Below are 16,154 nucleotides of genomic sequence, written 5' to 3'. Positions count from 1 at the left end.
GTGCGCTGTTCAACAAGTAACAGTAATCCATGGCGTAATCTTGTATCTTTTCAATTTTTAAGAAGTCTGTCCTTTTTCGCTCCCTTATTGGGTATCGACGTGTCTGCTTAATATTTTCGTCAGAAGTTCTACTGTAATTTACGTCGTTATTAATATTTTCATTGTGATCGATTAAGATGCTAGGTAATATTTCACATTTTTCATCCATTGGATCGCCATTTTTTTAATTTAATGTATCATTGAATTTTACACAGCTAACCCTTTTTATGGCGTTGTTGGTTGGAAAGTAGATTAAATATGCCGGACTGTTTTTATCGTAACCTACGAAAATACCTTTTTCATTTTTGTATTTAGTTTACTGGTGTTTTCTAGAAATGCAAAACAATAAGAACCAAACAGATGCATTCTGTTCATTTTAGGTTTTACACCGCAAAACGCTTCATATGGCATTTTTCCTAGCCTCTTATTGAACGATCTATTTCTGATATATTCTGCTGCCATTAAAGCGTATGTTTATAAACTATGCACTAATTTCGATTCGATAAGTAGGCATCTTATCATCTCAAAAAGGGTTCGCCATGCCCTTTCAGCGGTGCCATAATGGAAGGGTGAATACGGCGCAGACTTCTCGTGTTTAATACGGTGGTTAATTAATAGAAGTTCAAAGTCTTTACTAGTAAATTCACTCCCATTGTCTGAGCGAATACATTTTACTTAACCGTACGGGGCAATATCAGCTAAATATTTCATAGTGGCGACGATAGTGTCAGATTTCTTTTTTAGAAAATAAACTATAATTAAACCGGAAAAATCATCAATAAAAGTGGAAACGTACCTTAGATTATTTCTCCCCATCGGGCTGATCGGACCTGCTAAGTCACAATGCACAAGTGAGAGAATTTTCGGAGCTTTTTTGTCTGGTATTCGGCTTATATATTTTGTCATTTTCCCCTGTGCAAATCGTCTATTTTCATGCCTTCGACTACATTTGGTAATTTTTTAATATCAACTGTATTGCAGTGTCCTAGACTTTTATGCCAGGTTTCTAAGTCATGGCAGGCAGTTTTTGAGGGAACCATACTTTTTAAATAATATAGTCGGCCATTTTCTTTAATGTCAAATACAGTTCCATTGGGGTATATCAATTTTGACTTGTTTTGGCCAAATTTTATATTCGCACCTTTTTTAATTGCAGCCTGCACAGAAAATATGTCTTGCTTAAATGTAGGTATGAACAGAGCCTTTTTTAGAATACAGTTACAGATTTCGCCTTTATTATTTTTTTAGGGATATTTTAGCATCGCCTCTTTTCAAGACTATAACATTTATTTGAATACCGTCGGCAAGTTCGACAAAATGACTTTGTGGATTAAAGTTTGAATCGAAATTAATAAAATCAGATTCCTTGGTGATAACATGTGCTGTAGCCCCACAGTCTACAAGGAGATTTTTACCGTTTGTGGTATTGTCAAAGTTACATGTGAATAGAAATGTATGTTCTTCCTCAAAGTTCTCAACGTTTTTTACGGAGTCCATTTTTGAGCGTTTATATCGACATTGGAAGCTTTTGTGGTTGGGTCGTCCACAATTATAGCAGATAATTTTATTCTTTTTCTTGGGAAAATTACTTTTGGAGAATACGTTGTGGTGACATGCGTAATTTGGTGGTCTCTGATTTCGAACTTCATTTTTGAACTTCATAATATTGCTGGAGTTATTATTGTCCACAAGCATACGATTAGTCTCTTCGTAACTGTGCAATGCCACTTTAAATTTGCTGAAATTTATGGGTTTGTCTTTCTTATAACAGTTGTAAATGGTTTAAAATAGGCTGGAAGTCCCTTGAGGGTCATTGATATCAACAAGCTATCGCTTATTTCACCTGAGAGTTTTAAGGCATTGACGGTTATTTCTCCCCTATAACATAGTCGGTAATACTTTCGTCCTTGTTACGTTTCAGAGACGTTAATTCTGTATATAGTGATATAATTTTCGGTTTCCCTTTTGATAAATAATGTTCTCTTAATATGTTCAATGCTTTCCGTCCGTCATCCAATGTGTCTCATAATCAGAGACAGACTTCTATTGTCTAAGCATTGAATCAGTTCTGCCAAAACAGTTGTGTTCTTTTCGAGAAATTCGGGGTCATTTGGATTCTCTGTTGGAGATTGTATCACTTTGTGTAGTTTTCGAATCCTTAGATATCTCATAAATTTTACCTGCCACAATTCAAATTTAGATTCCGATCCGTCAAAGAAAAGACGATGGCTGGGCGCATAACCTGTTAAGTTTTAAGACATTATGTTGAACAAAGATGGTGGCATAGTTCAGATCAGTAATTGGCAGTAACCAAGATGGCGGCCAATAATCAAATGCAGTCCATGGCGTTGTTAACGGCGAACTGATTGAATCCAAAATTCAACAATTTTTATAATAATTTTGAAAGGTTTTCATTGCACAGTCGGTGGTTAAAAGCTAGTAGTTTAGATTTTAATTTATTAAAATCTTACCTGGTTTCTTCGCTGTTTTTGTGTGTGTGTTTAAAAAATTTTTTTTTTTTTTTTTTTAATCTTCTCATCCCAGGCTAAATTGGCTACGGAGCTTAGCTCATCGACTGCAACTGTCAGTTCACTTCAACTGGAAATCGCGCAGATTCGAAAAAATGAAAGTGAACTTCGACAAACCTTGATGAATTCGAACCACAACAGTAAAAGTGTTCAGGAACAGATTGAGAAAATGCAAAAACAACACGAAGGTAACAACTTGTCTATATTTTACAAACTTTTTTTTATTGTTATTTGTTATCACAATATATTTTTTTTTTCTCTTTGTAGTCTTGTGCCGAGCTCTGGCAGAAACCGTCATGGAATTTTGAATCGAAGATTTCATTAAAACCCTGAGCATACAGTTTACATTCCTTCCTCTCTTCTTTTTTATTAACTTTTTAAATCAGCAGCAGAAAAAATCCAAAAGCAAAATGTTGGAAAAGATATTTCTGGCCTTTTGGCTAAGAGTGAAGTGTAGTATCTGTATTATTACACACTTCATCTTTTATGTCTTTGATCAGTGAACGAAATATACTTCTACACTAGCTCAATTTTTTTATTTCGTTCCCATCCAGGGTGCTTCTTTTGGAGTTGCTAGAATTTCACCCACATTAAAAACTGACTTTATGCTTAATTCTGCTGGCGCTTGTCAACAAAAACTCTGATCTAGGGGAGATAACCAACATAAACATAGCAAAAATAAGCATATTTTGCAAGGTATAATTTGGGACGCTTATTAACGTACACAAAAGTAAACAAACTGTTACAACAAAACGATGTTAATTAATTAATCAAAAACAAAAATTTAATAAACTTATTAATTAACAAAAATAAAAAATCATATTACATATTTCTCCCTTTTCTGCCAAAGAAACTCCATGAGATGAATTTTCGGATATGTCTTTTGGCATGTAACCAAAAACCTTCATTTGAAGTCAGCGTCAGGGATTGTTTTTTTATCTATTATAATAATAATCGGGTAAACATGTTTACTTCGCCATTTGAAGGAGATTTTGAAGTATTTAAACTGTCAATTTTTGGTTATGATTAAAAGTTTAAAGTCAGGCATTATAGTTCATTTGTTTATTTGGACATATGAAGCACAGAATCTTTAGCAGCGTTACTATTATATCAAGAAAAGCGGAAATTAATCAAAATTATTCAGACAAACAAAAAAGTATTGAGAAATTGTGATGATTATTTACATAAAAAAAATGGTACTCTTACAGAGAAAGGATTGTGCTGAAATAACGTTATTTCAAAATCCATTTTTAATATTGGGAGGGAGTAGGGTTTTTTTAAAATTTATTTTTTTTAATTTTTCCATAGTTTTATCTAGCAATTTAAAAAAACAAAAGATACCGTAAAAATTGAATTTAATAATAAAAATCTTGTATCTTGTACGGTCTTTTGTTTCACTAACTTGTTTCTTTTTCGTAAACTGCTTTGGCAATTTCTGGATCTCCTCTATAGTATTCGTATAATCATTTTTTTCATTTAACATTCTTTCATTGTTCCACTGATATTTTAGCGTCGCAAATTATACTTTGCAAAATATGTTTATTTTTGCTATACTTATGATGGTTATCTCCCCTAGATCGGAGTTTATGTTGCCGTAAGCGCGATTCTGGCTTTGAGCATTAACTTAGACCTGATTGTTATCCATTGTGCCTTATGTTAAAAATTTTTTCATATTTCAGTCGATGAGACAGTTTATGCTTGGCTTTTTACAACGTTTCAGTCGATATAACATTTTTCTCTCTTTAGAGTTCATCTTTTCGAACCTGAGAACCTAATAGTCACCTTTGGGATCTTGTTGATATAACATCCAAGATGAGAATAGTAGTCCAAATTATCAATCCTCATCAAAAAAATGTCCAAACAATACAAGTTAGCAATTTGTTTAATGTCACTTTGACTTTTTATCTACATCTCACGAATCTACTCTCATTATCTCCTCTTGCATCTACATCTGGCCACATTAAAAGAATGGATAAAAGTTCTAGAATCAGATGTAGAACAGTTGAGAGAGCAGGTTCAGTTTACAAAAGAAGACTAAGGAAAACATGAAGTGATAAAAATAGATTTGAGAGAAAGAGGGATGAATAAAAACCTGACCAGAGATAGGTTAGTTTGGAAGTCAATTTCTAAAAGCTCTCCAACACAGGCCAGCATGTAAAACGGACGTTAAACCGAATGTGATGATGTGCTGGGAATTTGCTTTGTTACGTGATTTACGCCTCCCGTTATAATCAACACGGTAAAAGAACAAAGAAAACACTTCTAATTAATTCCAAAAGAATGGGTGGTCAGAGAGCCTCAAACTCTAACCTTCAAAGTAGAAATTATGCGACGCTTCAGTCAATTATTCAATGAGAAGTTGCTGCTGAAGGTCCATACACGAGCGCACATACATAAAGAATCAAAACACGACGCAAAGATTTGTACGTTTAAAAAAAGAACGAAATAAAAAAAAGAAAAAGATGGAGATAAAGGTTGGATCGAACTCTAAAACGTAGGGTAATTAGTCTTCCTCGCTAACCATTAGGCCAAAGAGGACTGTGAATTCAATGAGTTGGTAATTAACTTAAGTATTATAGGAATCCAGGCCAGTTAAGCTTCCTGCTTTTTGTTGTGGTATTTATTTGCTTCCTATGAAAGGAAATTAGACATAAAGTCGTTTTTAATGTGGGGGAAGACTAGATTCCTACAAAAGGAGGCACTATGGCAGTATCTAAATAAATAGTAATTGTCTCAGTATAAAGGATTTCCCCTACATTGACCGAGGACGAATTACAGAACAGATACTACCTGGCCTGAAGGCCAGGCGTTTGCATTGAATTAGTTTTGCTTTTTTTATACGAAAAAAGTAAAACAAACATTCAAAACGAGAGAATTTTTTAAAACTTGATCAAAAAAAAAAAGAGACCATATCCATTTGCGCATCTGAGATATTACAATCTAGGAAGTATAAGAAAATTTCTCCTGGAATCTAACCGACGGGAGAACCACCAACGCAAAAAGCCTTTCATGGGTATACACAAATGCTCGCGGCCGTTTTGCCTTTTCTATATATAGATAAGAAAAACCATGAATTGATATTGAGGGATTTTAGTTCTCTTTCACTGCAAGAACTGCGACACTAGAGTCGGAAAATGGGATTGAGAAGTCAGCACCACAAAGGAGGGTTACCCGTAAAAAGTGCCTGGGCGACCCTGTCCGCATTCCCCAGTGAGGGCGCCTCAGGCAGTTAGCAATAAACTAACTCCTTCTCAAAGACAGAAGTCAAAGCTAGGAAAATGGACCTCCTAGAACTGCACAGAACTAAATTCCCACCACAAAATCAACAGGGACAGGATCTAATTCTCTGTTGATGGGGGGGGGTTAAAAGTTTTAAATTTTACTTACTTTTTTTTTTTTTTTTTTTTTTTTTTTTTGATTATAATATGCAATTGTTTTTCTCCGTATTTTTGCTTTGGTATGGAAGACGTTTTATGGCATATCAATCCAAAAGAGGGTTGATATGCCATAAAACATCTCTTTTGACATAGTTCATATATTTTTTGTTGTTGTCTTTGTTTTCTTGCTAAATATCCCATGTTTTCTTTCAGAGGTTCAGGACCAATTAAAAGAGATGACCAACTCATACAAGGAGGAGAAACAACAGCGGAAAAATCTTACGTTCAAAATGAACCAACTGAGCGAAGAGAATGCCGACCTAAAAATGACAAACGAAACCCTTGAAAAGGTAAATAGTAAATGCATAGACCAATTCACAATAAAACCTTTTTTTTTTTTTTTTTTTTTTTTTTACAAAAGGGTCACAATTTATCAAGGCCTGAAGACTGCTTAAGGATAAGGGTTAATGGGTGTATGATAGTCATCTGGATAACAGCCTAGTAATCATTAGTAATAAGAATTTGGTATAATCTGATTATTTAAGGGGACGGCTCCGCAAGAACTTGTTTACATTGGATTTGAAGATGACCATATTGCAGATCAGCTGTAAAGCAGGTCAGGGAACAGAGTTCCACAGGCGAGCTGTTTTAGGAAAGAAACTTAGTTCATGGAATCCATGTTTAGTTAGAGAGTGGGAGAAATTGTTGATAGTTTTCGTAGTTAGACGAGTGCTTTTGTGAAACTTTGGTCATACATTGAAGCTCAGATGAGCAGTCGCGATGAAAATAACGATAGAGCAGAAACGGTCTAGCAACATCTCTTCTGAGAGAAAGAAGGTGCAGGGAAGAGGAAAGGGCATCATGCACCAGGTTTCAAAGCTATATATTTGGCAACAGTACTTCATTCTAGGATGTACTTGATTCTTATACAGGTAGAGGATTTTATCGGAAGTGAGACGCATCTACTCGAGTGGTACAATGATCAAATCATTTTACCGGCGAGCTTAACAATGGATTTATGTATGTGCTCCATTTCAGATCAGGAAGTCAGACCCAAAAGCTTGTCAAAACATGGAGCCTCCCCAAGACTAGAGCAATTCATTTCAATTGGGGCCAGAGGGGAGTCGGTATTAATGATAGAATAAAACAAGCTTGGTTTCAGATGCATTAAAATTAACCAGCCACATCTTTCCCCATTGCACCACATTCTTAAGATCAGAAGAGAGAGAATCAGAAAGATCTTAGTCATTACCGGCCTTTGAAATGTTGCTGTAGATGATAGTGTTGTTTGCATAAATATCTATGAATAATCTAAAAATGTTATTTGGGAGATCATTGATGAAGATCAGGAAGAGAGTTGAGCCCATAATGGAACCCTGGGATACTAGTGTTGATAGTATGAGCTTGGTTGTCTTTTAGACTGTTTTCTGTTCTAAACCTCTTATTAACAAATATGTTCCTACTACATCTCATCTCGCTTGGCTAAAATTATAATATATCTAGTTATGGTTAATGAGAATAAACGGGGTTAAATGAAGGGTTCAGTTCAACATTCTGTAAAGATTTCGAAATTCAACAAGATGCATCTGAAGAAAACTAGTTACATCGACAAGATAAGAATAGTAGTTTGAAAAATTTAATTGTATTCATTTTAGAATTTGCTTTTGTTCAGTGCATATTTTTATTTTTTTATTTTAATTTAATTTTTTTTTATGGAGAGTATTTTTTTACAATCACACCTATGATTGCCATTCAATGAACTCTTTTGGTAGAGGATTTATAGTTGCACAGGCTATCAGTTTTATTCTGTGTTTGTAGTTTTTCAAGCGCTTTTGCTATCAGAAATTTAGAATGGATTTGGTAATTGTAATGGAATCCAAAAAAATATTGCAAATTGTCTCATTAATATACCTAACCCCTTCCTAAAAAAAACAATAGGTACTTGTACAGTTTAGTCAAGACATTAAAAAATGAAAATATCGAAAAAAAAAGGCTACATTTCACGTATTCGTTATAAAACAAAGTTCTCTGAAAAAAAATTTCACTTAATTTCATCTAGTTTTTTTTTTTTTTTTTTTTTTTTACAGGGAAAAACAATTTGTTATGATACCCAGCAAAAGGTTTGATTTTTAGGAAGAAACGCTAGAATTAAAGATAGGAAGGGAGTGTCGACACTTTACATGGAGTTATCTCCCCGTGACATGTTCAGCTTCAGCAAATTGCACAATGGCTGACTTCAATGTGCTCTCATAAGAACGTGTTTTTCCGCTGTAAAAAACAAAACTACTCGATTAAATTAAATGAATTTTTTTTTTCGGAGATCTTCAGTCCAAAACGGATACGTACAATATAATCTTTTTTCGATATTTTAATTTTTTTATGTCTTGACTAAATTGTACAAGTGCCAAACAATATTTCAATTTTCGAATTTCACTATAATAACGAAGAAGAACTAAAAAATAAAAAAGGGGAGATAATTCTTTGTTTTAAAGCAGTGAAATAGATTAAAATTTTTATAAGTTTTTTCACCACTTTAAAAGAAAGAATTATCTTTTAGTAGGTGGAGTCACCCACTCTTTGTAGAGGATAATGGAAATAGGTCGCTTGGTCCTCTGAGCCAAGAATGAATACACAGTTACATAAGTAGTGAGAAATAGTTCAATACGGTAAGGAGTATAAAAAATATTACTTGCAGGAGTGCAAATGTCTTTTGCGTGTGTGCAATACAGGAGCATTGTGGTCACACGTCTGCTAATGCCACCTTGCGGCAAAGAATGATATTGCCAGAATTAAAGGACGATAATTATGTTACCTTAATGTCACAGGTTTGTGTTCATGTGTTCGCTTGTGTGTGGAAACAAAGTTCCCACAACTTCCCTTTTTTATTTTTTTTAGCTGTACTTTGTTATTGTAGCGGAACTCGAAAATTGAATGTCAAGTGAAACCAATGGTATCTACTGAATTGTTATGTCACAGTAATGAACATATCCAAAAATTAATTATTAATGAAAAACAATTATCGAAAATCGAGTTTTGCAAAAAAAAAAAGAAACCAGAGAGTTTGAATCATAACGAAAGGGAGGTAAATCTTTTCTAAAAATTGAAAATCTTTGGCCAATTTAGCAAAACGTAATTTTCGCTAATTGTCTTCGAAAATTGCTTTCATTAATTATTATTTTTCTACCTCATCATTTTTCATAGTTTTGGGGGCATTTTCATTGCTGCGACACGACAAATCAGTAGATACCATTGGTTTCACTTAAAATTCAATTTTCGAATTTTGTTACAATAACGAAGAAGACCCCTTTTCCTTTTTGTTAACATATTTTGATTTCTTTTTAAAGTGTGCAAAAAATATATACTGGACATTACACGTCTTCATTTACTGCTATGTGATCAGGAAAGGGTGCTCATTTCATGTTAAATTCAAAATATAAAATTTTTTTTTTTTTTTTTGCAAAAATTTTTTCAGGTTGTTTACATGTAATCGTTCAAAAATATTAGAATTATTTTTTAAACTACAATGGGTGTGATAGTAAAAAATTACGTGTTTTTTTTTTAATTTTATTTGTTTATTTTTTTTTATTTTTTTTTTGTTGACTGATTTTCAAAAAAATTTTTTCCTTGTCAGAATGTGAGTGACCGAAAGAAAAAAGCTTTGGAAGAACGACGGAGATTTGAAGAAGAAATTGATGAAATACGAACACAGAGTGAGGTGTGATGCATTTACCATGTTATTTTGGTTTTATTTATTTCTAGCAGGGTACCTGGCGTTGCCTGGGACAAAAGTATAACATATTTCTATTTAAACTTCTTTGTATCTTGTTTTATTCCTCTCTCTTTCCCTCTCTCTCCAACCTCCTTTTTCTCTCAATCCTTTTTTATTTTCCTAACCTCCTCTTTCTCCTTCATCCAATTAATTTTTCTCTCGGTGAAGATATGCACACAGACAACTTCAGATAAGGATTGATTATTCAAAAGCCAACAATGGGACTGCGATATGTCGATGATGCGTTCATACTTTGGCCTCACCTGGAAGATGTGCACGCATTACTGGACCATGTAAACTATGCGTTATCCGTCCATCTATATTGTTCACGATAGAAAAGGAACATAATAACAAATTGTTGTTACTAGATGTGCTGATAACTCGCATTGCTCAGGGTTTTATGGGATCTGTATATTGAAAGCCAACTTTTACTGGAATGTATCTAAACTTCAACTCGCACCATCCGTATAATGTAAAGAAAGGAATCGTCCGTTGCCTACAACACCGAACAAAAGCAATATGTAGTAACATCAATGCATATCAAAAGGAGATGGACAGTTTAAGAGAAACCCTCCATTGAAACAACTATCCAGAGAACATGATATCAGTTCCAAAAAATCTGGGCCAAACACATAAAGATACCACCCAAAACATTACGACGGTTTGTCTACCATACATGAACAATTTATCGGAAAAACTTCAAAGAATATGTAATCTATATAACATCAGGACAGTATTCAGGAGCGACTCGATTCAATTCTGCAAAAACATTTCCCCCCACTCTTTATCTGTACCTTAACCTAGATTCCATTAACAAAGCTTCTTTATTAATACTACACAGTGCACACCTGTGGAACTCTCTTCCGTTTACCTGCTTTCCAGCTGACTATAATACATCGGTCTTCAAGTCCAATATAAACAAGTTCTTGATGAGCCGTTCCCCTTAAGTAATCCAATTTACCAATTTTACACTTCTAATGATTACTATGATATTGTCCTTTTGACCACTGTACACTCTTTAACCCTTATCCTCGAGTGGCCTCTGGGCCTTGATAAGTGGTGATTCACTTGTAAAAAAAAAAAATCTTGTACAAATCAATCCCCCTACAGTAAAATCATGACTAAGAACTGTGTGTATGAGATTTCATGTAAATGTAAAAAAAAAAAATATATAAAAGTGAGACATGTCGTCCACTAAAAGTAAGGTTAGAGGAACATCGAAAGTAATGTAATACGTGGAGACATTAAAAAGTTGGTTATGGCTGACCATATATGGAAGGAAAAGGAGAAACTATCTAACTTTATGGGATGGAGTAAAACTTAAGGACAGAAGAACGTCGGAAAGTAAGACGATTCAAAGAAGCACTGCATATGCTGAGTGACGATCAACTACCAAGTAGACCTAGTAGAGAATTTAACACAATATAGGAACTATTAATCAGAACTGATAGTGTATATATATATATATATATATATATATATATATACTAGCATTTCAGCCCGGCGTTGCCCGGGTGTTTGGAGGTGTATGTTGAGCAAAAAAAAAAAAGCGGTCAATCTTTTAAACTTTGACCCTATTATGACCTCTTAACATTTGTTTTGGGCTCAAATCAAGTTATTAAGTTAGATCCATGTCCAAAGAACCTATATCTAAAATTTCAAGTGTTTAGACCCAAAATTGTCGGAGGAGTTTGGTAGAGTTCTCGAAGGTCAAAGCATTGAACGTTGACTCCTTAACAGCCAAATTTTTTACCAAATACCGATCACAAAGATTTTCCCTAATCTCAGTACTCTGTATATCAAATTTTGAATCTGTAGACTTAAAATTGACAGAATTATTGCGTAGGGAAATGTACACACACGTTCACTTTTATAGATATATAGTAATAGTATATATAAAAAAATATGTCCGCAGTAATAACATGTAGTAATAAATAGTGATATACAATAAATAGTAAGATTTATCTATGAAACAAAATAAGGTTCTTAAAATTATGACTAAGATTGTCCGCAAGGACCCATAGTGCAGTTGATAAGGTATTTGGCAAAAATTTAGTTGTAAAAGTTAAACTTCTGGGGGGGGGGGGGTTAAAAGTTTAATTCTTAGTGCGGGCGACAATTGCAAATTATTTAGGACTTCTACCCAGTCATGGCTTACAGAACGAGAGCATGCTACTCTTGGGGATTGAATAAAAGGTTCCATTCAAAATTTTATGCAGATTCTACAGTTCGACAGAAAGATTCCAGAGTTCAACAACATTTTTAATACCTGAAGAAGGTCAAAGTTTACATCACCCTGAACAAAATGACACTCAAGATGAGAATAATAGTTTGAAGAATCCAAATAATACAAACTCTCTTATCTGTTTCATATAATAAATTCCTCGGAGCAGGAGTCAGCATTTTTTCCCCAAATAAATATATAATATCATTGAAAAAAATGACCTTACTGATGAAACCTGGCCCAATTCACCCTCAAAGAATAAATACTTTCTTCTACATTTTAGATATTATTCATCCAGGGAAATGCCGATCACGAATATACCAACTTTGTGGGTGTTAGTTTAGTCGCCTCAAATTTTTAACTGGAGATTCAAACATACACAAACTCCAAATAAGTGACGTAAAGGTTCCATTTACAGACTACAAACCTTCAATAAACAATTTTATTACAAAAAAATACTGGAACAATTGCCAAAACAACAAACTTTTTCCAAATTATGTCTATAATTTAAAAAAAACTACTAAATCCCAGAAAATCACGTAAAGAAGTAGTCTTCACGTATCTGGATAGGACACACATATATAACTCATTCCCACATACTAAAAAGTGAAGAACCTTCCAAATGTAAATCATGTCACAAACCTTATATGATGAAACACCTTTTACTTGACTGCTATGATCTCACACAAATTCGTCAACACTACTACAAGGCCATAAACTAAAAAAACTCTTTGAAAAAATCAAAAACCCTAAAACTATTCTAAATTTTCTAAAAACGAGCAAATCTTTACCATAAAATAAAAACACCATCAAATAACAAACTATACCAAAACATTGCCTGAATATACCCAGCGAAAATCAACTCCGAAAGCATCAAAGAATTTAAAACCTTATATACAGCATTAAATGACTCAAAGAAGGTTGATATGCTGGTTAAACAAACAAACAAACAAACAAACACACATCTTTTATATAGTAGCTTTTTTTTTTTTTTTTTTACTAAAGAGTCGCCATTTTAAAAAAAATTGCTGTCGAGGAACAACAAAATGTTTCTCAAATTTATTTTTCTCTTTGTATTTTGACTGCATCAACTGACCACAATATTTATCTTTTTTCAGGCGGATATACAAGCCTTACGGAAGAAGTTATACTCACAGAAAACGTCAGTGACCACAACAGAACAAGTAAGTTGATCTATGACTGCACGCTGCTGTTTATAATGCGTATAAGAGATTTAGAAATGAAACAAATTCATTCCATCTATACTGAAGGGGTGGGATTTTGCTACCTGTCAAGTTGGTCAGAGATATTTACATTAAGAGTGCACAAATGCAGTAAGTTCTTAAAGCACAACCTCTATCTCCTCAAAACTGGCCAAACATTTTGGACAAGACTGTCTTACGAGACAAAATCACAAAACATGCCTCCTACAGAAATAGCCTAAAAGAGTTGCCAAAAATATACCAAGACCTTCCATTGCAAAACAAAAAAACATGGAAGAATATGCAAACTAACAGTGTGCCAAGTATTTTCTGAAAAAATTCACCCAAGATTATATAGCTAAAAAATTCACCCAAGATTATATAGCTAAAAAATTCACCCAAGATTATATAGCTAAAAAATTCACCCAATATTATATAGCTAAAAAATTCACCCAAGATTATATAGCTAAAAAATTCACCCAATATTATATAGCTAAAAAATTCACCCAAGATTATAAAGCTAAAAAATTCACCCAAGATTATATAGCTAAAAAATTCACCCAAGATTATATAGCTAAAAAATTCACCCAAGATTATATAGCTAAAAAATTCACCCAAGATTATATAGCTAAAAAATTCACCCAAGATTATATAGCTAAAAAATTCACCCAAGATTATATAGCTAAAAAATTCACCCAAGATTATATAGCTAAAAAATTCACCCAAGATTATATAGCTAAAAAATTCACCCAAGATTATATAGCTAAAAAATTCACCCAAGATTATATAGCTAAAAAATTCACCCAAGATTATATAGCTAAAAAATTCACCCAAGATTATATAGCTAAAAAATTCACCCAAGATTATATAGCTAAAGAAAGCTCTATCGATGCCTCTTTTCAGTCTTAGGAGATAATGGATACTCCTTGTTATGGGAGAAACCAATAAATACATTTTGTAGAAACGTCAGGGATAAAGAAATCTAAACTACCAGAAAAATTTGTTAGAGATTTTAAAAAAATGAATTTACAAGTGCATTTTCTGACTGGGTTGTACGAAGACTGAGATAAAATTCAAGTTAAAGGACAATGCAAGGTCAGTGTTCAAACCAAAAAGAAAATTCCTATTTTCATCATTAGAAATGATATACAATGAATTACAGAGACTTCAGGAAATGAGAATGATGAAAATAGTTGATTACTCAGAGTAATAAAACCAAATCAAAATACTAACACTGGCTGAAATTATGTTTACAAGAAATATATGTTCAGTGTTCGACAAGATATTACCAAGTAATAAAAGGGGAAAAAAATGACTAAAACTGATATAAAATATATAAAGACGGCAAAGTTTTTTGGGGAGGATAGTATAGTCTCAGAAAGAATTGGAAAAATGGTCTATATAATAAAAGGAAATACGTTTTTCCATAAAAGACATGCAAATCGAGACCCTGATATATGGAAACAGTAGAAAACCATATGGAATTACCAATAGCAGTTCTATACGACACTTTTCAGATTAAATGGCCCATTAGCAATAAAATACTGATGGAGGTAGCATAAACTCAAAGAATTACAAAACGGGGGGGGGGGGTAGACTGAATGTTTATGTTCAAACTTAAAAGAAAACAATGTTAAGAGCAAACTTCTAGGGAAGAATTTAGCTTGCGGGAAGGTGTTCTAATGGAACAATCTAGCACTCATCTCTGACTAACAATGCTTAGTTAGAGAGACAACCATGAGAAGAGAGCTAGCAAAGGAAGAGAGTTTGACACACAGAGGGAACAAGAAAGAAAGGACCTCATGCCGTTGTAGGCAGAATCCTCTTCCATACTTACGTACAGACCCAGATATATAAAAGTGAGAATGTCTATGTGCTTTAGGACACTTCTCAACCTATATACTCAACAAATTAATGATCTAAAAAAAAAAAATCGAAATTTGGTATATAGGGTATTCAGACATTTGGAAACATTTTAATCAGTTTTCATTTGGAAAAAAGGGCTGCTACAGGGTCAAAATTGAAAAATTGGTACTTGGGAGGGGTCATCAGATTTTTATCGGCTTGTTTACTGTTTCACAAATCGTTCACATTATGTTAAGAAAACACTTTTTAAAGATCATATCAAGCTGGCCTAATGGTTATCGTAGCTGACTCGCTGTCTTTAGGTTTTGGTTTCAATCTCAACTCGAGTATTTTTTTTTTTTCTTACAAGAATTGAACGGTTTAAGAAAACGCATAATGCTCGCATGCACATGTCTCTGTTTCTGTATGAATTAAAATATAATATTTATGCATATTTTACGACCGAGCAATGACAGGTGGCCTGCTAGTATATATATATATATATATATATAGTCATCCACATACAGTACTGTTTAGCTGTTTCACAGCTCATCAGTGCGGCTAGACAGGCAACTGCCTCAAGCCAGGATCAAAACCCGACCGCCCAAATGACAGTCAAGGCTTCTCACCATTGCGCTATGGGTAATGAATTAACAATGTTTTGATATTGTCTAAATACCTCTGCTTGATTTGTTTACACAAAGAGCGTCGATTAATACGCTAATGGCAGTTTGTATATCACTTCCCAATATGCTCAACCCAAGATAGGGAGCATTATTTATATATAATATATATATATATATATATATATATATATATATATATATATCCTTCATTAGAATTCTATTCTTGTTTTGCATTATTCATACAATAAACATTATTGTGTTACTCCAATCATTGTTTGTATAATTATTACACTTTGGATTATTATTTTGCTTATGTTGAAATTCACAATGTAACAATTTCATAAGACAAAAATAGAATACCTCTCTCTGTGAAAAATGTATTTAAAAAGTGTATTATATAACTATTTTTATTAGTGTTTTTCTTTTTAAGATTAAACAAAATCTTAATCATCCAATATTCATTGAATCCTTATCTGCTACACACTATTACGATTGAAATAACTTTTTGTTGCCATATGTCTTGTGACTGATATTTTGCAAATGC

General features: G+C 33.3%; 1 protein-coding gene across 4 annotated transcripts in view; it reads left to right on the top strand.

The window, feature by feature from the left end:
- LOC145254651 (FK506-binding protein 15-like) overlaps positions 1-16,154 on the top strand; it is a 125,640-nt gene that overhangs the window by 77,720 nt on the left and 31,766 nt on the right. For all 4 annotated transcript variants that reach the window (XM_080113287.1, XM_080113285.1, XM_080113288.1 and 1 more), the window contains 4 exons: positions 2,584-2,755; positions 6,158-6,294; positions 9,576-9,659; positions 13,056-13,121. In XM_080113287.1, coding sequence (XP_079969413.1) covers positions 2,584-2,755; positions 6,158-6,294; positions 9,576-9,659; positions 13,056-13,121 — 459 coding nt within the window. The remainder of the gene's footprint in view (positions 1-2,583; positions 2,756-6,157; positions 6,295-9,575; positions 9,660-13,055; positions 13,122-16,154) is intronic.

Source organism: Euprymna scolopes, chromosome 30 (genome assembly GCF_053919585.1).
Source record: "Euprymna scolopes isolate OS-2025 chromosome 30, ASM5391958v1, whole genome shotgun sequence".
Taxonomy (NCBI): domain Eukaryota; kingdom Metazoa; phylum Mollusca; class Cephalopoda; order Sepiida; family Sepiolidae; genus Euprymna; species Euprymna scolopes.
Note: the sequence above shows the minus strand (reverse complement) of the source record. Positions and strands in the feature narration are given on the sequence as shown.